This window comes from Amia ocellicauda, chromosome 13 (assembly GCF_036373705.1).
Source record: "Amia ocellicauda isolate fAmiCal2 chromosome 13, fAmiCal2.hap1, whole genome shotgun sequence".
Classification (NCBI taxonomy): Eukaryota; Metazoa; Chordata; class Actinopteri; order Amiiformes; family Amiidae; genus Amia; species Amia ocellicauda.
Window position 1 is genome coordinate 30,241,714 of NC_089862.1, and position 20,832 is coordinate 30,262,545.

The following is a 20,832-nucleotide window of genomic DNA, read 5'->3' on the forward strand; positions in this document are numbered from 1 at the left end:
GGGATCAGTCAATGATACCTCCTACAAACAGTGGTGGTCTACTGGTAAACCAGGCTTTGGCATAGATGTGATCCGAATGTGCAACGTACTGTTTGTTTTGCCTTCATAGTAGCATAGTCCTGGTGCACATTATGTGACTCAATTTTTAATGATTTGTAACTGAGGGTTGGTGAATTCAAATATCTAAACATCGCCTTTATGGTGGATATTTTGGGAATATAAACACACAATTGTGTATTATTTGTGTTTGTTGACAGCACCATGGAGTGACAACTGAATGCTTTTGGAAAATAATAATATACCAATCCAGCTTCTACACATGCTCTCGTATTGTCCCGATTACTTTGCATCAAGACTAGACAGTTGACATGGGCTTTTGCCGCTGGTGAAGGGACTTTCTTGCATGGAATAGCTTTCTACAGAGCTTGACTCAATATTTTAAGAGACTCTCCTGATTTCAGTGGGTTTCTCTCGATGGTTACTGATTTACAGCTGGCTAGTGTGCTCTCGACAGACACATTTGTTAGACTCCTCTGTGCTGTTCGAGTCTGACTGCAGCTTTCATTTGAAGCAAGAGATGTTCTTTTTGCTTTGTTTCGTTTTGGTGTCCAGCGCTGTAAACATTGCTTTCTATTTGCTGGTGGAGAGGAGGGAAATTGTTTGTAGATCTGATTCCTTGTCTTACGGAATGAAAGTCAAATTGTACATCCTTGCATTGGCTTTATCCTCTCCTCTCTCCTTTTGAGATTCCTCATGGGTTTTCTTTTTTTTTCTTTTTTTAATGCCACTGTAAAAACCCTTTGAAAGTGAGGACCTCTAATTACTTTTTAGTAATAAACCCACAGTAAAAGAGGCCCAGAGTGTTGTTTGTAACCCCCCACACCCCTTATTTACACACATTCCACAATCTGTTCCCCTCATTTCCTCCTGAAGATGGTTGAAGATGTGATTATTTGATCTTCTACTGCTGATCAGAATAGTTTTGCTTTACTTTGCTTTGAATTTACAATGGTTCCAAGAATAAGGCAGAGACAGAGAACGAAAATTGCTGTACCGCAGACAGGATTTAATCTTAGATCTTGAAACTGTGCGGAATCTCCTTATTTCTTATTTATTTATATATATACTGGGCTTGTTTTTGGCATCGTGCATTTGAATGACGTGCCAAGTGCTGATGTAGGTCTACAAACCACAAGTGAACATTCCTTGTGGTTTCTGGTTGACTTCTTTCTTTTTAACCTGGGCCAGTCGTCTGTACCCGTGATCCCCACTCCTCATACAAGAACACACATCCACATGCGAACAAGTACACATGCAAACACGGTCATATTTGAATTTCCTGGGATAAAATGGGCTGTGAAAACATTTGTCGGATGTATCCCCTGTGATAGCAATATTGGCTTTTCTCATTCCTGGCAATCTGTCAAAAGCCTGTTTAATATTAATTTCAAAACAGACCAAGCAAAATATGTATACTTTTTTAATATATAAAAAAAGAAAATGTGCCAGACTTCTTTACAAGTAAGGATTTCCTTTTTTTTTTTTTTTTTTGCATTTAAACCATAGGCTAATGATCATTTTCCATATATAGTGCCAGTGCTACTGCTGTAAAATAGGATTCATGCAAAATGCTACTTTGAATGCATCGTCAGCATTTAATAAGAAATTGGAATCTGAATGTATCAAGATAAAACAAAATTACCCAAGGACTTCAAATATGTTTTTGGTTTCATATCTGCAGCTGCTTTATGAATCAAAGATCATAACCTTGTTGCAATATTTTATATTTCCAGCACCTTCAAGTTAGCCTAAAGTCACCCAGAAACATTTTTAGTAGTAAGTTGTAACATATATTGTGTCAAGTCCTGCTCTATATATCACCATTAAACAGAATTTCTAAGTTTACAAAGAAGCTGAAACACACAGACAACCAGAGAAAACAAGGCTAAAGCTGAATGTAGTTCAATAATAAGTGACCTTTGCAAAAAATAAAACATATTACTATGAAAATGTTTTTATTAAATGATTTGACATGGGATTTTATCATTTGAATCCATATTTATGTTCAGCCAACCTTTGAAATTACCGAGACATAATTTAATTTTCAATTTCTCTCATCTAGATCTCATCTCTGAAATCTTATCACCAGTGAATTTGTCTGGTTTATTGTTTACCCCCTGAAGTCTGCAGATCATTTCGTCTTATTATATGATGATCTTTTGGGTAACAACCATCAAATCCGGCAGGCTTATTTATCAGGAGCCTTTAGCTTTCTCTGTGCAACCATTTCCTTTACATCAGGTTTGACTAGCTTTAGAGTTATACAACACAGCGGCGACTTCTGCAAGGTCTGTATTTAAGTTGTCTTACATCTACTACTCATTGCTTACTATAATTAAACTACAGGGCACTTATATATTCCCTTTCTGAAGGCAGTGGTCAAAAGTGACAGCACTTGGTGGGCAATAGTCACAGGGCAAATCAGAAAAAACTATTTCCCTCTGTCCTTATGGAGAAAAAGCACCGACAATTCAAATTAAGATGTTCTCCTGTTTACCACGCATAAATTTGCTACTTTGTGTTAAAAATTCTGGTTAGACGAACAGCGTCTAGCAATATAATTTGCAATCTGCATTTTAATCACCAACAATGCATAGGCAGTGAGTATACAGCCTGCTATTGTCTGGGCTCCTCGCAGAAAGAGAGATGGTGTCTCATTAATTTTGCAGAAGTCCTGTTTGGTCTGGTCCGCAGAACGCCCCCCTCTGTTATGCGCCCCCCAGCCCCCCACCTCCCCACACCCCCGATGCAATGGTGTAGCAGAAGCTCCATGCTGTTTGGCCAGTATAAGTGATGATTCAATCTGCAGCATCAAAGTGGGATTGAAGGGGCCTGTGCCTCTACACTGTGCAGCTGGAGGCCGTGTTAGATACCCCTCCTCCGCCTGTTTGAATGGGCCAATGAGAAAAGCAGGGAGACCCCCCTCTGCCTGCCTCCCCTCCCTTTCCCTCCATTGCATTATCTCATGAATAACACTGGCACAGTGGGTGAAAAATTGATCTTCCTCGCCTGCTCTTGTTAATTCATTTCTGTGTGAAGGCTCGCAAATTTAACAGTGTCATTTGCATGCCAGAATTTGAAGAGAAAATGGCAGAGCCGAGTTAAATTCAAATTGACCAAATCAGCCTGATACGTCTACAAGGGCCAAGAGTAATTCCAACCAATTGTAACATTTATATTTAATTATTCGTTGTTGTTTTTTAAAGAAAAAACACTCCTTTATTTAACCACATTTTTAATGCAGTTCTTTTTATCGGTTATATTTTTCAGTCTATATCAACAGTTTTTATATTATAAAATAAGCAACCTTTTATTTGTCTCCATACTTAACATTAATAGAACACAACAACAATTAATCTGTTTAATTATCAACAAAGATGCCATGGAGTTCATATGAAATTACAGTTTTAGATTAGTTTAGCTTTATTCAACTATTGTTTTAAACATTCTTTATTCCACGTATACTTAATCATTTGAAAAATATTCAGAACATGATTTGGAAAGAATAGAAGGATATATAGCCCTTAAAATAAGGGTTAGAAGCATGTACATTTTAATTAAATTATTTGGGTGGATATTGTTCTGTTACCAATAGTTATATGTGAATAAAGGGGAATTTTAATGTTATCAATGGTTTTGAAGGTGAAATTGACAATACTTTTTACAAAAAATATAAAAAATAATTACTAAGCAGCTGAATCATTTCATTTTTAATGTGGTGAAACACACCATTTACATAACAAAATATGGACTGACATTGTATAGTTTAAAATCTAAAAGTAAAAAGTGAACCCTGACTTTACATCAGCAGTTTAATACATTCAAGTATGTCTAGTCATGAATATTTCCTTCCAAAAAATGTTTTCTTTCACAACTATAATTTCTACTGCAATGGATTTGTACACTTTGAACAATTAATATTGTATATACTGCCCTTTCTGATCAAATATTCCAGTGTGTTTCACAAACCCACACGACAATGCTCCTAATTACTTGTAAGCACTGGTGCTTTTCCCAGCATTCCTAATGACAGCAGCGATGGAGGCCTTAAGCTAAGCAACTGGGCACAGAACTTCTTTACAGAACACAACATCCAATACCTCAGCTCAGCTTCTCTATTATTTATGATATTTCAATACATTTTTATTTTTGTTTTCAGAACAAAAATGTGGCAATTGAAGGGATTAATAAAGAAAAATAAGTCCAGTCATGGCAATTCAAGGGTGGAGTTTTAGACAGTTCAATATATGTTCAGCATCCCAAACCTTACCATTAAATGCTGGTTAATTACAAAAGATAAATTTAGAAATTATTTGTTTTCCCCTACTAAATACATACTGAACCAATTTTATTTATTTACTTTATATTTGCTGGGAAAAACAAGTGAAAATTAATGGAAAAAATAAAATAATTCACTATGATAAACAGATGACATTTTCAAAACAAAAACGTGTAGACTGGGTTTACAGAAATCAAGCAATACTTACAATGAAAACCAATTTCAAATATTCTTTATATAATTCTGAGCCTTTGTTTTAGCTGTCGGTTATTTTCCGTTAGGATGTGAGTGGTTATTTGTCCTATGTGTGCTATAGGTTTGGAAGGTGACATGCCAAAAATGTAGTATCTTGTGAGAATTATTAAGTATCTGGTAGGAATGATTTAATTATGTCATGCTTATGATTTTGTATTTTACAAATGAAACATGAAGCTCGCCTTGTTCCTACATGGCAACAATTTGAAGGGGAAGGGGGTTCCTGCTTGTGACAAAGGCAGCAGGCCTACATAGGTGCTCACAAGATATTCATTTGAACTCACATATTCTAAAAATACATACTTTAATGCTTCCAACAAAAGTACCAAATCTAAATATTTCAGGACCTCTTTTGTAGATACCTACTGGTTTCTTGTCAGTGATTCTGTTCTGAATGTACATCATAGTGTGCACTTTTCTAACTCCATTGGTCATTATGTGAAAACTTTGCTTTGACTGTTAAATTAGTTTAATGATTTTCTCTCTTTTGATTAATTTTAGTGCTATCATTTTAACTAGCATAATCAGTCTTATATATATTGAACTCTATTTAGCCATTTGGGCATCCTTTATATACCTCTGTGCATGGAAATCTAGTTTTTTAGAATTGCAGGAACCAGTGATATTCATTTCAGAAACATCATGCATTGATGTGTTAAAATGTTAGATCAATGTTATGTGCTTTATTTAGACTTTCCTTTTTATGACACTTTTTATTGGAATTGCATGTGTGCACCATCAAATTAGATCATTCATAATTTGCCCATTGGACAGATTTTCAGGAATTTCAAAAACATTTCATTGATACATACAGTATGTATATTAATCTACATTTAAAAGGCAATGACGGTGTTCTAATAAGTCTGCACACTACTTTTTTTTACAATCTTTCAAATACATTTTAAACTTTTGATATGTTTCAAAATATAAACATTGTGGATAACATCAATAAGCTTGAAGAAAAAAACTAAAGCTCATATTATAACCTTTATCAATAGTGGGTTCTGAAAACTAGAGTACAAACAGATCATAAACATAATCATATGTTTGATCATAATCAATATGTGACTACATATAATGCATATTTATTAGGAGATTAAGTACATATTCTGCATGTATATAATAACAGCACATTTAATTTAATTTACATCACATTTACTACTAAGAAGCAGCAATGGACTACTTTTCCTGTAATTAATTCACAATTAACTATATTTATATAGTTGTGTATTTATGACTGTGTTTGTCTGTTTGCTCTGTCTATGGAAAAAATAAAATAATGCCAGGTGCATTACTGTGGATTGGGGTCATCAATAAAACAATAGTATTTTAGATAAGATAAGTTAATGTTTCTGTGGAAAGCCTACTGAGAATGGAAAGCTATGGTGTCCATTCATCTCTCAGACAGAAGGCTGTAGACAGCTTTCAGAATCTGAGCTATTTAGGACAAGAGAGCCATGTGAAAATAGGTGACAAGCCAGCTGATTCACTAAACACTAAACTGATGGTTCTTTTAAAGAAAGTAGAGGAGGAGCATATAGTGAGCGAATTACTATGGCTCCAACCAAGGAGATAAAATGTGATGATTGTGTACGTATAATTACCCTTGTAAATTGAAAAATATTTGTATATTTTGCTTCATGGAGAGCACACCATAATCAACTGATACATAGAAACTTGTATACAAATACAAATGACAAAGGCAAAAAGAAGAAAGATGCTGAAAGTAGTAAACAAACAAACAAACAAAAAAAGGATTATTCTCTTTGGTGCTTAACTTGTGGCAGATTTATTTTCTTATTCAAATCTCTCCATATCAAAGGAAACAGCAAAGACTTTTAGAAAAGCTAGTATGAGTTTCACCTTCCTTGAATTCACAAAAACCTTTGTTCAGTCGAGGAAACGGCCAAAAACACACAGAATTGGCAGAAAATCATAAGATTTGGGCAAAACAGCAACGGGGAAGAAAATTAAAGACAGATAAAACGGTGTTTTAACTTTTCAGTTCAAAGACAAAATAACATGTGAGAAGAAAATTGGTATTAGGGTATTTTGAGGAAAACATTTTGCAGTAAAATGATAACAAAACATCACTCTTTAAAAAAAAAAGAAATTGTCGCTACAAATGAATATGCAGATTCTCCTTCTGTTAGTTGTATTTCAGTAAGATTAACCCCATAATTCTGACTACCTTTTGTGTCCTTTTTAATGTAGTACACATTTACATAAATGTGTGTGTGTGTGTGCATGTGAGAGAGGATTAATTAATTAAGTCAAATTACAGCTCTAGCTTGTGTGTGCTACTAAAGCACAACATCAAAAAAAAAAAAAACTTTTGATACAATGATTGCGATATGTACACAGATATAAAAGTCTTAACAGCGACACAAGGCTTATCCAATCAATTACACTGGACTGTATTTGTGAATTATTTACAACTCGCTTTCCTTGCGCTCATCTGCCCGGCTGTGCGCATGTAGGCAGAGCGGGCAGACATCACTAATCGAGGGGCGCAGTTACACGCACAAGACCGGCTATGCTCCCTGACTGTGAATGCATACATTTCTTAGCACGGCGATTTCGTCTCACTATTAAACGCATCCATGCTCGTCCGCGCAATTTGCACCCGTAAAGTTGAGACAGTAGGCGAGCGATCTGCACTTTCTGTGCTCGACCGGTTGCGGCTGCCGTGCCTCTGAAAGCCCATTGATCTCCAGTCACTTTTCACACCGACAGCGAGCGGCTGAGGGACGGAGACGCGCGGCGCGGCGAGGCGAGGCGGATCGCGGTTCCTGCTCGGGCTTGTGGGGGTTAAATCGGCGTCCAAACGCGACAGGACATCGCTAGTCAAGGACCCGGGGACAGTGTGTTAGCGGTCGGACCCTCCTGTGTGTGCGAGAGGTTACTTTTTTTTTTTTTGAAAGACCTCCCAAGCGTTTTTTTTCCTCTCTTTTTTTGGCAAAGGGCTTTTGGAAGAACGCAACACGCACACGAACCAGAGTCAGACCTGCGCCGGTGGAAACGCGCACAAATAGAGCGGTCCGGCGCCAGGAAATAAAGGGAAAACAAGGGCAACATCGTCGGGAGAGAGAAGGAAAAAAAAAAAAGTGACGGGGAAGAAAGTTTTAGTCGGACGCGGTCCTGCTGTCTCCCAGGAAAGGGAGAGATTTGCTGCTGCGGACGGATCTGCTGTCTCAAGCCGAGGCGATGGACGAGTTTTCACGGAAGTAGACGCAGACGCCCTCTCTCTCTCTCTCTCTCTCTCTCTCTCTCTCTCTCTCTCTCTCTCTCTCTCTCTCTCTCTCTCTCTCTCTGTATTTATAATTTATACTGGAAGGGATGTTTTTGTCTGCTGGATTACTGTGTGAAAAAGGCGACAATTAAAACGGGAGATCAGGATACACCTCAAAAGGGACGCCGACCAGCTACCGTTTTTGAACGTGAGGGGAAAGAGCTCCGTGCGGGTCCCCGGCGCTGGGGTCGCGGCGGCAGGAAGGGCTTGTCTCGGTGTCCCTGGACGCTCCGCTCCGAGGCTTTCAAAACAAAAGGAAACGCATCAACTGGAGCAGCGAAAGCAACGAGGGGTCTTTTTTTCCTTCTTCCCCTTCATCTCTGATCAAAACTTAGGGCACTCCAATTGAGGAACAAACAACTATTTTGAACTTGTATATTTTTATTCGTTTCACCCCCCTCCACCCCCCAACTCTCCAGAACTATCTTTGAAGTGCTCAACAGAAAGGACATGCCCATCGCTGCTGCTTCACAGCCGACACAGGACCCCTGCCTCTACACCCGGCTGCACCCCATTTCCGATTCCGTCCCCAAGCAGGGCCATGTCTGTGAGGACCGGGGGGTGCGACCGCAGGACCAGGCCCAGCTCGGGGGGACTAGGGGGGCCGAGGGGGGCAGATCGGGGAGCCATAGCGGCGGCGGCGGCGGCAGGCTGCTAGCGGCTGGGTCCTCCTCTCCTTCCCAGTCCCCTCCTACCCCCTCCCCCTTCACCAGCTCCTATCACCACCCCCCTCTCATGGAGCCCCCCAGGACCCGCTCCCGATCTCGGTCCGGATTCTACCAGTACAACATGCCCGGCAATCACAGCAGCAACAGCGGCAACAACAACACTATCGGCGGCGGCGTGAACCACTTTCCGCAGCACAACCCCGGGTGCCTCCCGCTCCGAGCCCACAGCCCCACCGAGAACCACCGTACCCCAGGGAGCAACCCGGCCACCGCTGCGCCGAGAGCCCCGGGCCCCGGAGCCAACAGAGCCCCCGCCGCAGGTAAGCCACGGGGGAGCTGGGTGGTGTGGACGTTTCTTCGGCAGCCCCCGGTGATGGACCGCGCCGTGGTTGAAAGGCTATGGGGCTGGTCGGTTTGGGCACTTTGCGTATTTGTATGTGTATAGATGCTCTCCTCCCAACTCCCCATGTACGGTACTTTACTTTCCCCATCTCTTAAACAGAAAGCTGTTGAGGGGGGGTATGTTATATGTATGTGCGATTTAGGTATTTAACTCGGACGACTGCCCCCCCCCCCCCCCCCCGGAGGCTGCTCCCTGATTTCAAAACGGGATGCATTGCTCTTATTTCCTGGTGAGTCACATGTGTCATGTTTTGAGTTACATTGTGTCAAATCAGCCAACGATGTATCCAGTTCGGCAGATACTACAGCCGATGAAGTGTTCTTCGGAGTTTAAAGTGATGTCATACATGCATTATTAAAATAAATTAGACTGGGACTTGTTCAGCAACGGCGAGCTAAGTTACATCGCAACAGGAATTTGTGTTTTTCAAGCGAAACATGTACTGTGCGTGTGTTTACGAGCTGGCATATATTAGATGTTATTAGTTTTAGCGGATTGCAGATCTGAAGTATACACAAAATAAATACAATAATGACGTAGCCATTATGGATCCATATGAACTCCGTGAAAAAGGTGAATATACGATGCAATAATGAGTGCAGTCGTTTTCTTTGGTGTCAGATTATTTTTGTATAACACTAAATGGGACTTAACAAGTTTAAATTCAGAACAAAACATAAACAACTAAAACAGGGTGATCATAGTCTTGTGGGGTGCACAATATGAAACGCATTACAAGAGCACAGGCGATCTCTGCTATGATGGAGGCAGGAGTGGGTGAAGTTGGTGTCACCCCAAAATGAAGGCAGTATGCTCAGGAGACTGGAGAGGTCCAGGGTTCGATGATGTATGTTGAACCACAGCAGCAGCAGACTGCTACGTGGTCCTCCTGGTGATGAGAGGCCACTAGGAGCTCGGTTTTAATGCAAAAAAAACCCCAGAATGAGCTACTGGAACACTTAACTGCTTGCCAGTCAACCTTCTGCTGTTCCCTGTTCCTGTAAGAGCATTGGAAAACATGTCAGGAGAGGTTTGCTGTCAATGAAACTAGGAGCAGTGAAGCATTGTTCATTCACTGAGTCATGGTACAGTCTGCTAAGTGATTTGTGCCATGAGCATCTCGGATTGGTTTTACAATAAGTTTTACAATAACAGCAACATAGAATTTACACTGAATTTGTATGATTACACTTAAACGTATGCTGCATTAATTGCAGTTAATGTTATACTGTGTTTTCCATCCCAGACAAATTGGGCCATGAATAATGAACTCCTCAGCTCCAGATTCTGAAATTGCACTATTTTGTTTTTTTTAGACTTGAAGATCTTCCCAGTGATTGAAAACCGGTGCCCAATAAGGGCTTAAGTGTGTGTTTTGCCAGACATTTGGTGGCTAGGTAGGGAAGCTGGGAAAGGGTCACATCAGGTTAGTAGCAGAATACTGCTGGCTCTACATCAATCTGATTACTGAATGGGTGAAGTAGCTCTCGACTTGAGGAACAGAAGAAATGTGACGGCATAATGCTTGCACGCTGTACAACTCCTAATGGAAGTTTAATGGAATAAAGCTTTGCTTGGTTTTGTCCTTCTATAGAAATTGTAATTAGCAATTCCAATTTGACCTTTTGTAATTAACATGAATCTTTGTTCCCTGATCAATGTATAGTTCTTCCATTATTTGGTAAATACAGCTAGGTTTTATTGGGTAGAACCAATATTGCCTCTGACACCAAGCGAATAATGCTGCTGTATTTTGCAGAATTATATATATATATAAAAAAAGATTTATATTAACCGAAAATCTGAAGAAATAAGTGAACTTGACAAAAATGCAATTTAACTATGATTGGTAAATTTGAGCTGATATATATATATATATATATATATATATATATTACAAGCCTGCATACAATAAGCTAGCATGACGGGGTTCAGCTACTAGGTTACCCTTGGCATACATTCATTATTCTAATTGTAATGAGGAGTTAACGAATTTAAATTTGTAAATGACCAAAATTGTTACACTGTATGCATATGAAGACGAGGTCATCATAGATTCCTCATGCCTTTGATAAGGGTAGATTAATCTGTCCAGGGCTAACTCTGCTCTGTTCATTGCTTGACTATTTGGAGCAGCTGTTTTTCAAAATGTATCAGATCTTTTAATCAAAGCTCTGGCCTACCCAGCAATAACAAATTAAAAACTGTACCCCATGGTGGATTCTCATTAGGTGGAAGGAAGGAAGAACCCTTTTTCAAACAAAACCAAGTTGCTGTCAAGTATTGGAATTTTAATCTTATTGCCATGCGAGTCAAAAGTTTCATGTGAACTTCATAAGTTTAATAGTTTTAATGAATCACAACATTTGCCCTAGCAAAAGGAGGCTGGTTGTATTCCTCAGAGAAGGAAGCACTGAAATGGATAGTACTGTCAACTGCCTGGTCCCTCCCTGCCCCATTTAGCATGTAGGTAGGTAAGGTGGTAGAACCCATCCTGGAAACACAGCTGGTCACAGCGAAGGGGGATCTCTCAGAAACGTACTGTTTCTCTGGGGAGACTCCCACTGATCAGCGGTTTCATGTGTTTCAGGTCTTGTGAGCGGCAGGCACCAACACAAAGTCCTGCATATTGCATTCTTGCTTTATTTTGACTAGATTTGCATACACAGATGTGAACTTTCAATAACATTACAAATCTTTGCTATTATGTTTGGGGACTATATTTAATTTCCAATGACAAATATGCCTTTTTTTTTTCTGAAACAATTTAGCAAGATATATGTGTCTTTTTTACTTTAGTCTGCGTTTAGTGTTGAGTAAAACTGTGAAAATTAACAGCAGAGGCAGCTGGAAATTCCTGTTTGGCAATGTAAACATCAGCCTTGACTAAATTTAGCATGCATCAGTGAAAAAACTTGAGTTTCATATTCATGTATTTACACACAGGGTTATGGACGAAACGTCACACCTTGCAATAACATTAAAAGACCATATATACACAGTTTTCTGTAATCTGAAAAGGTGTACAACATTTTGCTTGCAACTGTATGTATGTGGTGTAGGCCCATGTTGATGTATAGGGGCCGTGTCCTATATATAGCTCATAGACTGGAATATAAAGGGCTGTAGTTTTGTTCTGGGAAGTGAGCTATATTTAAGCAAGCACAACTCAGTACTGAGATGACAAAGGGGTAATCCTTAAAGTGAAGTAACTTCCTGATGTGTCGTCTTGTTTTACAAGGAACTTGTGTGAGCTTTAAGAATAAAAATAAAAAGGAGCTAAAAATTCACATGCGCCAGAACCTTTCCTCTTGTCTTTAGGGTGGTGAAATATAAATAGGTATCCTGCTGACTTACTTTTGTAGGTGTAGTGTTTTCTTGGTTTCAAGCCTCAAAACGAAAGAGCTGGGAAAAATGGGGCATTAAAGTATGACTTTGCATCTGCATTGACTTTGTGGAGACCTTCATGACAGGCCTGACTTCAAACACTAGAATGTTTTCACAGAGAGAACAAAACAAAAATCGAAAACCCGGTTTGGAAGAATTTGGTATTTTTAGCATGGTTAAAATGGTCATTTTGCATGTGTACATTGGATTTTTGTTTTTGATATCAAATGCCCATCAGTGTGTGCTTAACTGATACCAGTTGCAGGGGAAGCATGCACTATAATGGGATTTTTCTTGAAAGAGGGGGAAACTTTTTTTTTTTTTTTTTTTTTTGTAATGAGCAGGAAACAGTTGTGTTTAAGATTTATTATGAAATATCACACAAAAACATTATCTTCTACGTAATGCCTTTTTATTGTGTGCTTCACCACCACCACCAAATCAGATATTATTGAAAATGCTGGTTACTACACATATGACTGTACATAAAGTAGATTACTATTAAATTGGTCCCTTTCGTTTCTTAATTGTAAAGCTGCCTTTTGTCCTATTGGCATTCCTTTCTCTTATTAGTGTAAATATGGGTCCAGCATGATTGTCAAGGCTTTTGAAATAAATAAATATTCCTCAAAGAAGAACAAAACTAAATGTGGAGAGTGTATCAGGGTTATATATATATATATATATATATATATATTTATTTTTGCTAATTTCCTGTCTTCACTTTTTTGCTTGCAGCATTGTAAAGTGTTTTTGTTTAGCTTGGATAACAACATTCAAAGCAGATGCATCAAGCAGTAAACAGGCAAAATGTAATGCAGTTAGAAGTGAAGTGTCAGGGAGCTACAGGCAGGTTTGCTCCTTTCAGACGGCACAGTTGCCCTTCTACAGGGTCAGGTGTGAGGAATCCTTGGCAGGAATCCATTAGCCGGTGCTCTGGTGACTGGTTTGAAGCGGGGCCAGAAATACTCGCAGGGTTTCAGGGAAGGTACCGAAGACATCTTTCAAATTACATATAATATTTCAGTCCCGACACGTAAGAGTTCGGGCATATGACCTCAACGTTGCCAACTGGGTTAAAGAGGAGCAGAGTTCTGAAACTGCAGTCTCTTTCTATTGTTAACCATCTCCTTATCCCTAGTCTGTAGCACAAAATATCATTAATTATAGTTACACTAAATTTAAGGTACACTAATCCAATATACAGTCATCATTGTGAAGGCTTGCAGGGTACTGTTGATGCTGAGGTTTCTGCTGTTGTCCCTGCCTTTAAAGTCATCTGTTCAAGTTTCAATATTTCAAGTGAATGATTTAAAAATAAATCGGTGGATAGCTTTTTCCAATGACCTGGAAGGATTGCTTGTAAATTCAGATCTACTATTCTTAGGTAGTGCAGTCTGTATAGATCACTTGCTTTTAATGAGATTAAATGGAACTAACTATATCTGGACTATGAAGTTATCAGCAGTCTGTTTGTAAGAACCCTTGAGTTATAAAACAGCTCTGTTAGAATTAGCCACATATATTATTGTGAGAGAGGTTTCTACTGAAAGTACAGGGAGAGCCAGACATGAAATAGCATATAAAACTGTTGTCTGTTGGGGAATTGGAATACTTTACAGCTGGGAAGCATGTTATTTCAAGAAATGCCTATCGTGATATAGCATCTTAACAACAGTGTTGCTACTTATGGTTGACACAATAGGTAATGAATGGGGCAAAAGTGCAAAGCCAAGCAAACATGAATGCATCCAGTTATTTTATAACATGTCTCATAAAATAACTAGAAACCATATCATAATATGTATTGTACTATGCTTTGTGCATCGCAGTAGTAGCATTCTGTCTAAGTGTTACTGTGTTTTTCTCCTTTATGACTGCCTTACCTTGTCGGTATTGCATTTTGATCTCAAGCTATGCACTGTGGTGCTCCCTCTTATTGGCATTTGGTTTTCAACACATTAGGGAAGATGGATTCATTCCAAAAAAAAATTGTTCTGAGGTACAGGCAGAGGTAACTTCCTGGACTCACACTCCAGCAACAATTTAGCCTAGCTTTTCAATCCTTCTCAATTTTCATTCATCTATGTTTAAATATTTAAGATTGTAGTGTGGCATTTACACTATTGAAATAAAATAAAGTACAATACATGGTGTTTGTTATTGGAAGAATAAGATGATTACCTATTCGATTTTAGCAGTTTAATGATGCGTTTGGGTTGCAGTCCATTTCACATGTGCTGGTTTACTACTGGCGATGTCGTTCATTTTCTGAAGGGAGGGCTTTGGCACTAAGTGGTTGGTGATGTTGACTTAAAGATCTAACTCTAAAAGAGACCCGAGGAGCATGTGCTTATGAAAGATTAAAACCAACAAAACAAAAAAAATCTTTTTTTATATATTATCCTGTTTTTTCTGAACTTAAAGAGCTGAAGCATATTCAACACAGAATGAGATTTTTGACATTGTGTCTGTTATTTGAATGTAGGCTCCACTGTATCTAGTGTTGCCTGTTAAGACCAGTATACAGAAACTAGTTGCACCGGCTATTACTTTTCTCTTGCTAGTGAACAATGTGCAACAGTGATGGCATAGTACCACTTCCTGGAATGGGGGTTGGGCCGGGGGGGGGTGCTAAAAATTCAGGGCCCAAACGCTGAATGATTGCGGTGGGCTGCTGCAGAAACTGGCGTCCCTTAATGCTGCTGTGAGTTGCACAAGAGACAAGGCAGGCCTGTTGGGCCAAGTAGTGGCTTTCAACTTTCCCAAACTGTTCCAACATGTTCTTATTGGTTTTAAAACATTTTGGAGGTTTCTTTCTACAAAACTGCAAAATAATTGTCAGAGCTGTCAAGTGTGTTACACTCCCCTTAACTGTGGTACGCATGTTCAAGGGCTAGGCAACCACTTTGTAGTGTGTATGTGTGGGGGGTCATTCTAAAGCAGTGTAATGGGGACATGTTCCATAAAAAGTTGTCACTAGTCTGTGTGTGTGTGTGTGTGTGTATGTGTGTGTGTGTATGTGTGTATATATATATATATATATATATATATATATATATATATATATATATATATATATATATATATATATAAAAAGTCATGCCATAACTTACAATAGGAACAAATACAAATTTATTCATGAAAGTTAATTTTGATCTGTATTATTTCAAAAGGTTTTTAAGGTCTGCCTGTAATTTAATCTTTCATTAATATGTAATAAAATTAATTAGCCATCATTAAACAACCATCCCATGACCTTATTCAACTTCAAACTCAACTTTCTCATTGCCTTCAAAAACATCGGAGCTGTCTGAAATAATGTATGGCTTTAATCTAAACTGTTGAGGGCCACAAGCACCAGTTCATGTTTGAGAAATTGCCTGGAGAATCATCATACAATGTTTGTTTAAGAAAATACATACAAGGCAAGAATAATCTACTAGCTTTACAACGTGGAGCTCTAGTTTAATGGATTTTGATCAACTATCTTGGATTTACTAGTCTCTTACCTTGCAATCAGGAAGGGCTGAGCTATGAAACTTTGGAAATCCTTCAACACGTAGCAGAGGCTAAAATAGTACAGAAAAGTCATACTGACAGAATTTGGCAACAGACCCCAAATAATATAATTGTCACCCTTGTTCATGTAAGTTGCATTGTCAGACCAGTTTTTTTTTTTTTTTTTTTCCTGCTTCTAGAAAAAACAAACCTTGACTGAAGCTTTAGCTTTAAATTACCATAATAGTTTCTCATTATTAGGGTTTATATTATGATAATACTTTGTGCTGATTACTAAATTGTTTTTTCCCCCTTCAAATTCTGTATATCCACTTACAGGTCTTGGAAAGAAATTCCAGCATTGAAGTAGTGAACGATGTTTTGAATTTAGTTTTCTTGTACAGTTTAGATGAATGCCAGTATATTCAGCTTCCATTTACACTTTGAGCTTGGCATCAAATATGAGTTCTCACATGGATAGCATTTAGATACAAAATAAACACTCACTGGAGGAATAATTAAATTAACCAATTGTATAAATGTGCATCAGCATAAGCAAAATTTTTTTTTTTTAATCTTTAAAAGAAAAAAGTGTTTTTAATCACACTAGAAAAAATATGTAGCTAATGAAAGGTTTCGGGAATGTCTGCCATATGTTAATTTAATCGCTCTGCAGTTGTCACTCTCGTATCGTTGCCATAATTTAGTACAGTTTTGTTTCTTGTGCCTTGTATATTTGTTCTGTTCCTAGTGGGATTTATGTACAGAGCTGGGAGCACTTGGTTGCCGGGTCTAACATCTTGGTCGCAGCAGCCTCAGTGCTTTCAAACGCATTTCAGAAGAAAAGCTCTCACTGTCGGCTGCTGTTCCTGAAAACTCTCTGGAAACCACAACAAAGCAGGGTTCAAATGGAAATAAGTGCCAATGGACTAGACTGGGTAATGGAGCACAGAGTCGCTTCCAGAGCGTGACTTCGGGGGGCTCTTGCCACCCGTACGCCTGTAATGCAACGCCTCGCTGTACACAACTTTTTCTGAGGGTTTGTCTGAGGTGGTGTTTGCATCTACCCTTGCATGTGGGAGATGGTTGTCGTCTTCCGGTAGCACTGTGAATATTATTTTACTAAGCTTTTGTATTTATTACAAGAGGGCTCTGACTGCTGTAAAGCAGTTGCGCAGAACGCATTTGATCCTAGACTCTTCGATTATTAACAAATAGAAGGAGGGAGAGTTAATTACCCAGTCTTCTGTTTCTTTAGAATCAGATCTGGTAACTTGGCTTTTTCTTTGGAATAATTGCCAGTACAGGGTTTGCCAGGTTTATATCAAAACTCTTCCTGTGTGTTTTGAAATTAATGTTGTTACCACATACTTCTGTCATACTTCAGAATCCCAGGTTTAAATCAGACTATAAGTGAGGAAGGGTTTGGAGTTTATACGATTGAATGCACTGTTCAAAAGCCATCAGTGTACTGATATATACATACTGCAAATGTATGCACGAGAAAAAAATATATAGCATCAACAGGGATATTAAAATAACGGTTTAAATATTATTTTTGATCTAAGTGCTAGGGCTGCCCCCTGAAAGTCGACGAGTCGAATCATCAGTCGGAGACCCCTCAGTCGACTGAGATTCTTCAAGTCGAGCGTTTTTTTTTTTTTTTTTTTAGTATTACAATAATTGTAGATGTCGGCCTATATTTTATATTCTAGCAGGGCAAGCTGGCGCGCTTGCACTAAAAAGACTGCAGACAACATGCGCTGCCACTGCGGCTCTTCTGACAGCGCTGCTGGGATTCAGTGCTGTGATACGGATTATCCGCGGAAGTCATTGAAGTACCTAATGTCGCAGATAGTTTGTGTTGCTATCTAGTTGCTAGCAGTGCTGACAATGGATTAATAATAATAATAATAATAATATTATTTTATTATTATGTATCTGTTAGCAGACGCTCTTATCCAGGGCGACATTCAAAAAATAAGAGCATTGCTGCGGTGTCTGGCAACAGGGACAATGCAACAATGATTTGGGACCATCATCACAGACTTCATCAATAAGCATAATTTCCCATCAAACCATTAACATCACCTGAGATCATCCGACAGTTTATTGATCTGCCTGCGACTGCGCCGCAAATACCCCAAAAAGAGCCGCATCCATAATCAATAGGATAGCCTATAGTCATTGTGTTTTAAACAAGAATAAAAGTAAAAATGTCACAAAATGAATTAAAATGTGTCCACTAATACAAAGATTTTCATAATGAACTGTATGCGCGGTGACAAATGCATGTTAACTCTATTTTGTATTTTATTCGATACAGTAAAAGTGTCTGAAATAGCGAATCGGTGTAAATCCCTTAAAGCATCAATAAAAATAAATAACCTTATTCTCAGCCTTTTATTTTTATCTTAGAATATTCGTATAGTTGTATTTTTGTTTCTGCTTGTCTACATGTGCTGTGTATGCTCGATTTTAAATGTATCACTATTACTAATTTAATAGATTAAAGGTTGTTTTACATTGGCCACATTTCTATAAATTCTGATGCTGTATTATGCTACATAATCATTGTTTAAAAAAAGTTATATACAAATATATTATCAATTTTTGTAATTTCTGTATTTTATATGAAGTTCACATCACTGCATGAAATAGTACAGCGTTTTACAGTATTTGAGTTTCGACTCTTTATTAATCTTAATATGAATTACTTATTAATTAACTGCATCATCCGTGAGCCGCTGTACATTTACATAATTATTTGATATGTTATTAAGCAACATAGGATTAAAGATTTCGGAAGAGTACACAAAAGTACGAAAATAAAAGTCCCGCTGGGAAACGAACGTGTCTTCTATTTCGCTGCACAGACATGAGTTTAACAGACTATTATTATAACTTTCCTTCCAGTATTACAAAGTATTCCTGGAGTTTCGAGGTCAATGCGCAGTGGCCGCTGGGAAATGAAGTTTGCTCGAGTTTAAAAATGCGCATGCTCAGCACTGCGTAGAAATCTAAGAGACTGGTCCGGAAAGGGGGTGGGACGTTTTGTATGGCCGGGAACCATTGTATCCTACACCGGCACCATGTCGGTGGAAAAGCACTGTCCGAGAGAGGATGGGCGGTGTGGTATTTGTCCTGTCCCTCCTCTGCTGTGATTGGACAGCTGGGTAAAAAGTGACACTGACGAGCGCTAAGTTGAACTTTTTTCAACTCTCGGTGACCAGAAAGAAACGCGCAGCTCAGCGGGGAAGAGACGTGCCGAGTCGTGCCGAGTCGTGCTGCTGACTGTTTAAAAACACGGCGCTGCCACTGCAAACTGAGAAAATAGTCTGGCCTCAGGAAAAAACGCTTTGGTGGACACACGGCCTAATTGATGAGAGAAGCTGAAACCTGAGGTGGTGGAATTGTTGGTAAGGCTGTGTCTCAGAAGAAGTCTAAAGTATGGCGGCATTTCGATTGATTGATTTATCAGTCGTTTAAAGATAAATAAAGAAGTAGGCCTATCCTGTTGTAAGAAGAGATGTCAGTCGGGCAATGTCATGAATGTATTTTAAACGGTCATTTGTTTACTCATTTACACTGATTTTAATGTAATAAAACATTTTTGTTAGCTTGATTTAAAAGAAATACATGTGTGCTGCCTGTCACATTATTCCGACAAATCCATATGGTAGCCTGACGTTGTCGGCAATTCAAATGGACCGCAATTCAAATCTTGCATCATATGCAGCTATCTTCTATTGATTTTTAAATGCAAAAAAATGTTCCCATGACTCTGTTGCATTTGCTTATGTTAATGTGGTTGAAATCATCACTGACCTTTCTGATAATCTATTATGAAAAAAAAAAAGGGAACGAATAGTCAGATCCGATTCGACTGACTAAACTCTGAGTCGGGTACAGCCCTACTAAGTGGCAGTGTTCATTGTCTGTATTGCAAATTACAAACCTATACCCTATCACGATTTAATATGTTGTCAGAAGCTGCTTTCTACAACATTATAAAGATAATGCGGGTAAGTCAAAGTTTTGATTTTCATCAATGCCTAAGAGTCCTAAGTCATTTATCATTAGCCATGCGGTCAGGATTCAGACTAAAACCGAATGCATAGATCACTTTAAATGAATAAGTATCGAATAAATATGTGAAAATGGACTATTAGTGTCTCCTCTGTGAATAACAATTATAATCTAATACAATTAGGATTGCTCTGTAATTATTAATGCCATTTCACCCATTTAGACTGTTCGATACAAGATAACGGTTTTCTCCTGAATCATCACAATGTGTGATTATGTGTAATTCCCAACAAATCGCCAGCTGTTATGCAGAATCTGTGGAAAATCTTTCTTCATTCCCTCAAACGTGACAAGGAATTAGGGGATCGTGATACTGTATTGTCATGTCGATGGAAAAATGCAACAGTCATCATTTTAAAAATAATCCTGTGATTACAAAGAGATTTCACTTAACAGACCACAAGTAGAGGAACATGGGTCTTTGTTATTGTCAGTGTGTTTTCGGCAAGACTGCTATAAACTCCTAGTCACTCTGCTTGACTTAATAGGATCTCATCACTTGGGTTGCACGTTGGCAAGATTGTGAAAATGTACAATTATGTGTTTGTCAATCCCTAGTACCTTGGTAAAGAAACTTGTGGTGCTATTGTATCCTTAATTTTAAGAAAAACAAATCTTGGATGATTTAATTTACCTTAAAATAAACCTTTTGATGTGGATTGTATGTTATAATATGACAACCACAGTAGTTTTTTTTTCTGTCTTGGTCAAGTGGTTTACAAATATTTAGCTAGTAACTAGATACTTTACTGAAATGTTAATCTTATGCAAGTCTTTATTTAATCTCTTATTGAGTGTGTCTTGTAATGGTGTGGGTGGTCTGCATATAATTGTAAAAGGTCATCTAGAAGTACTTCGATGGATAAGACCTGGTAAATATGGACAACATTCAGTTTCA

At 38.4% G+C, this 20,832-nt stretch overlaps 1 protein-coding gene across 1 annotated transcript in view; it reads left to right on the plus strand.

The window, feature by feature from the left end:
* Window positions 1–7,170: 7,170 nt before the first annotated feature.
* rnf38 (ring finger protein 38) overlaps window positions 7,171–20,832 on the plus strand; it is a 57,226-nt gene continuing 43,564 nt past the window's right edge. Inside the window, exon 1 of the mRNA XM_066720582.1 lies at window positions 7,171–8,874. Coding sequence (XP_066576679.1) covers window positions 8,337–8,874 — 538 coding nt within the window. The 5' untranslated portion in view covers window positions 7,171–8,336. The remainder of the gene's footprint in view (window positions 8,875–20,832) is intronic.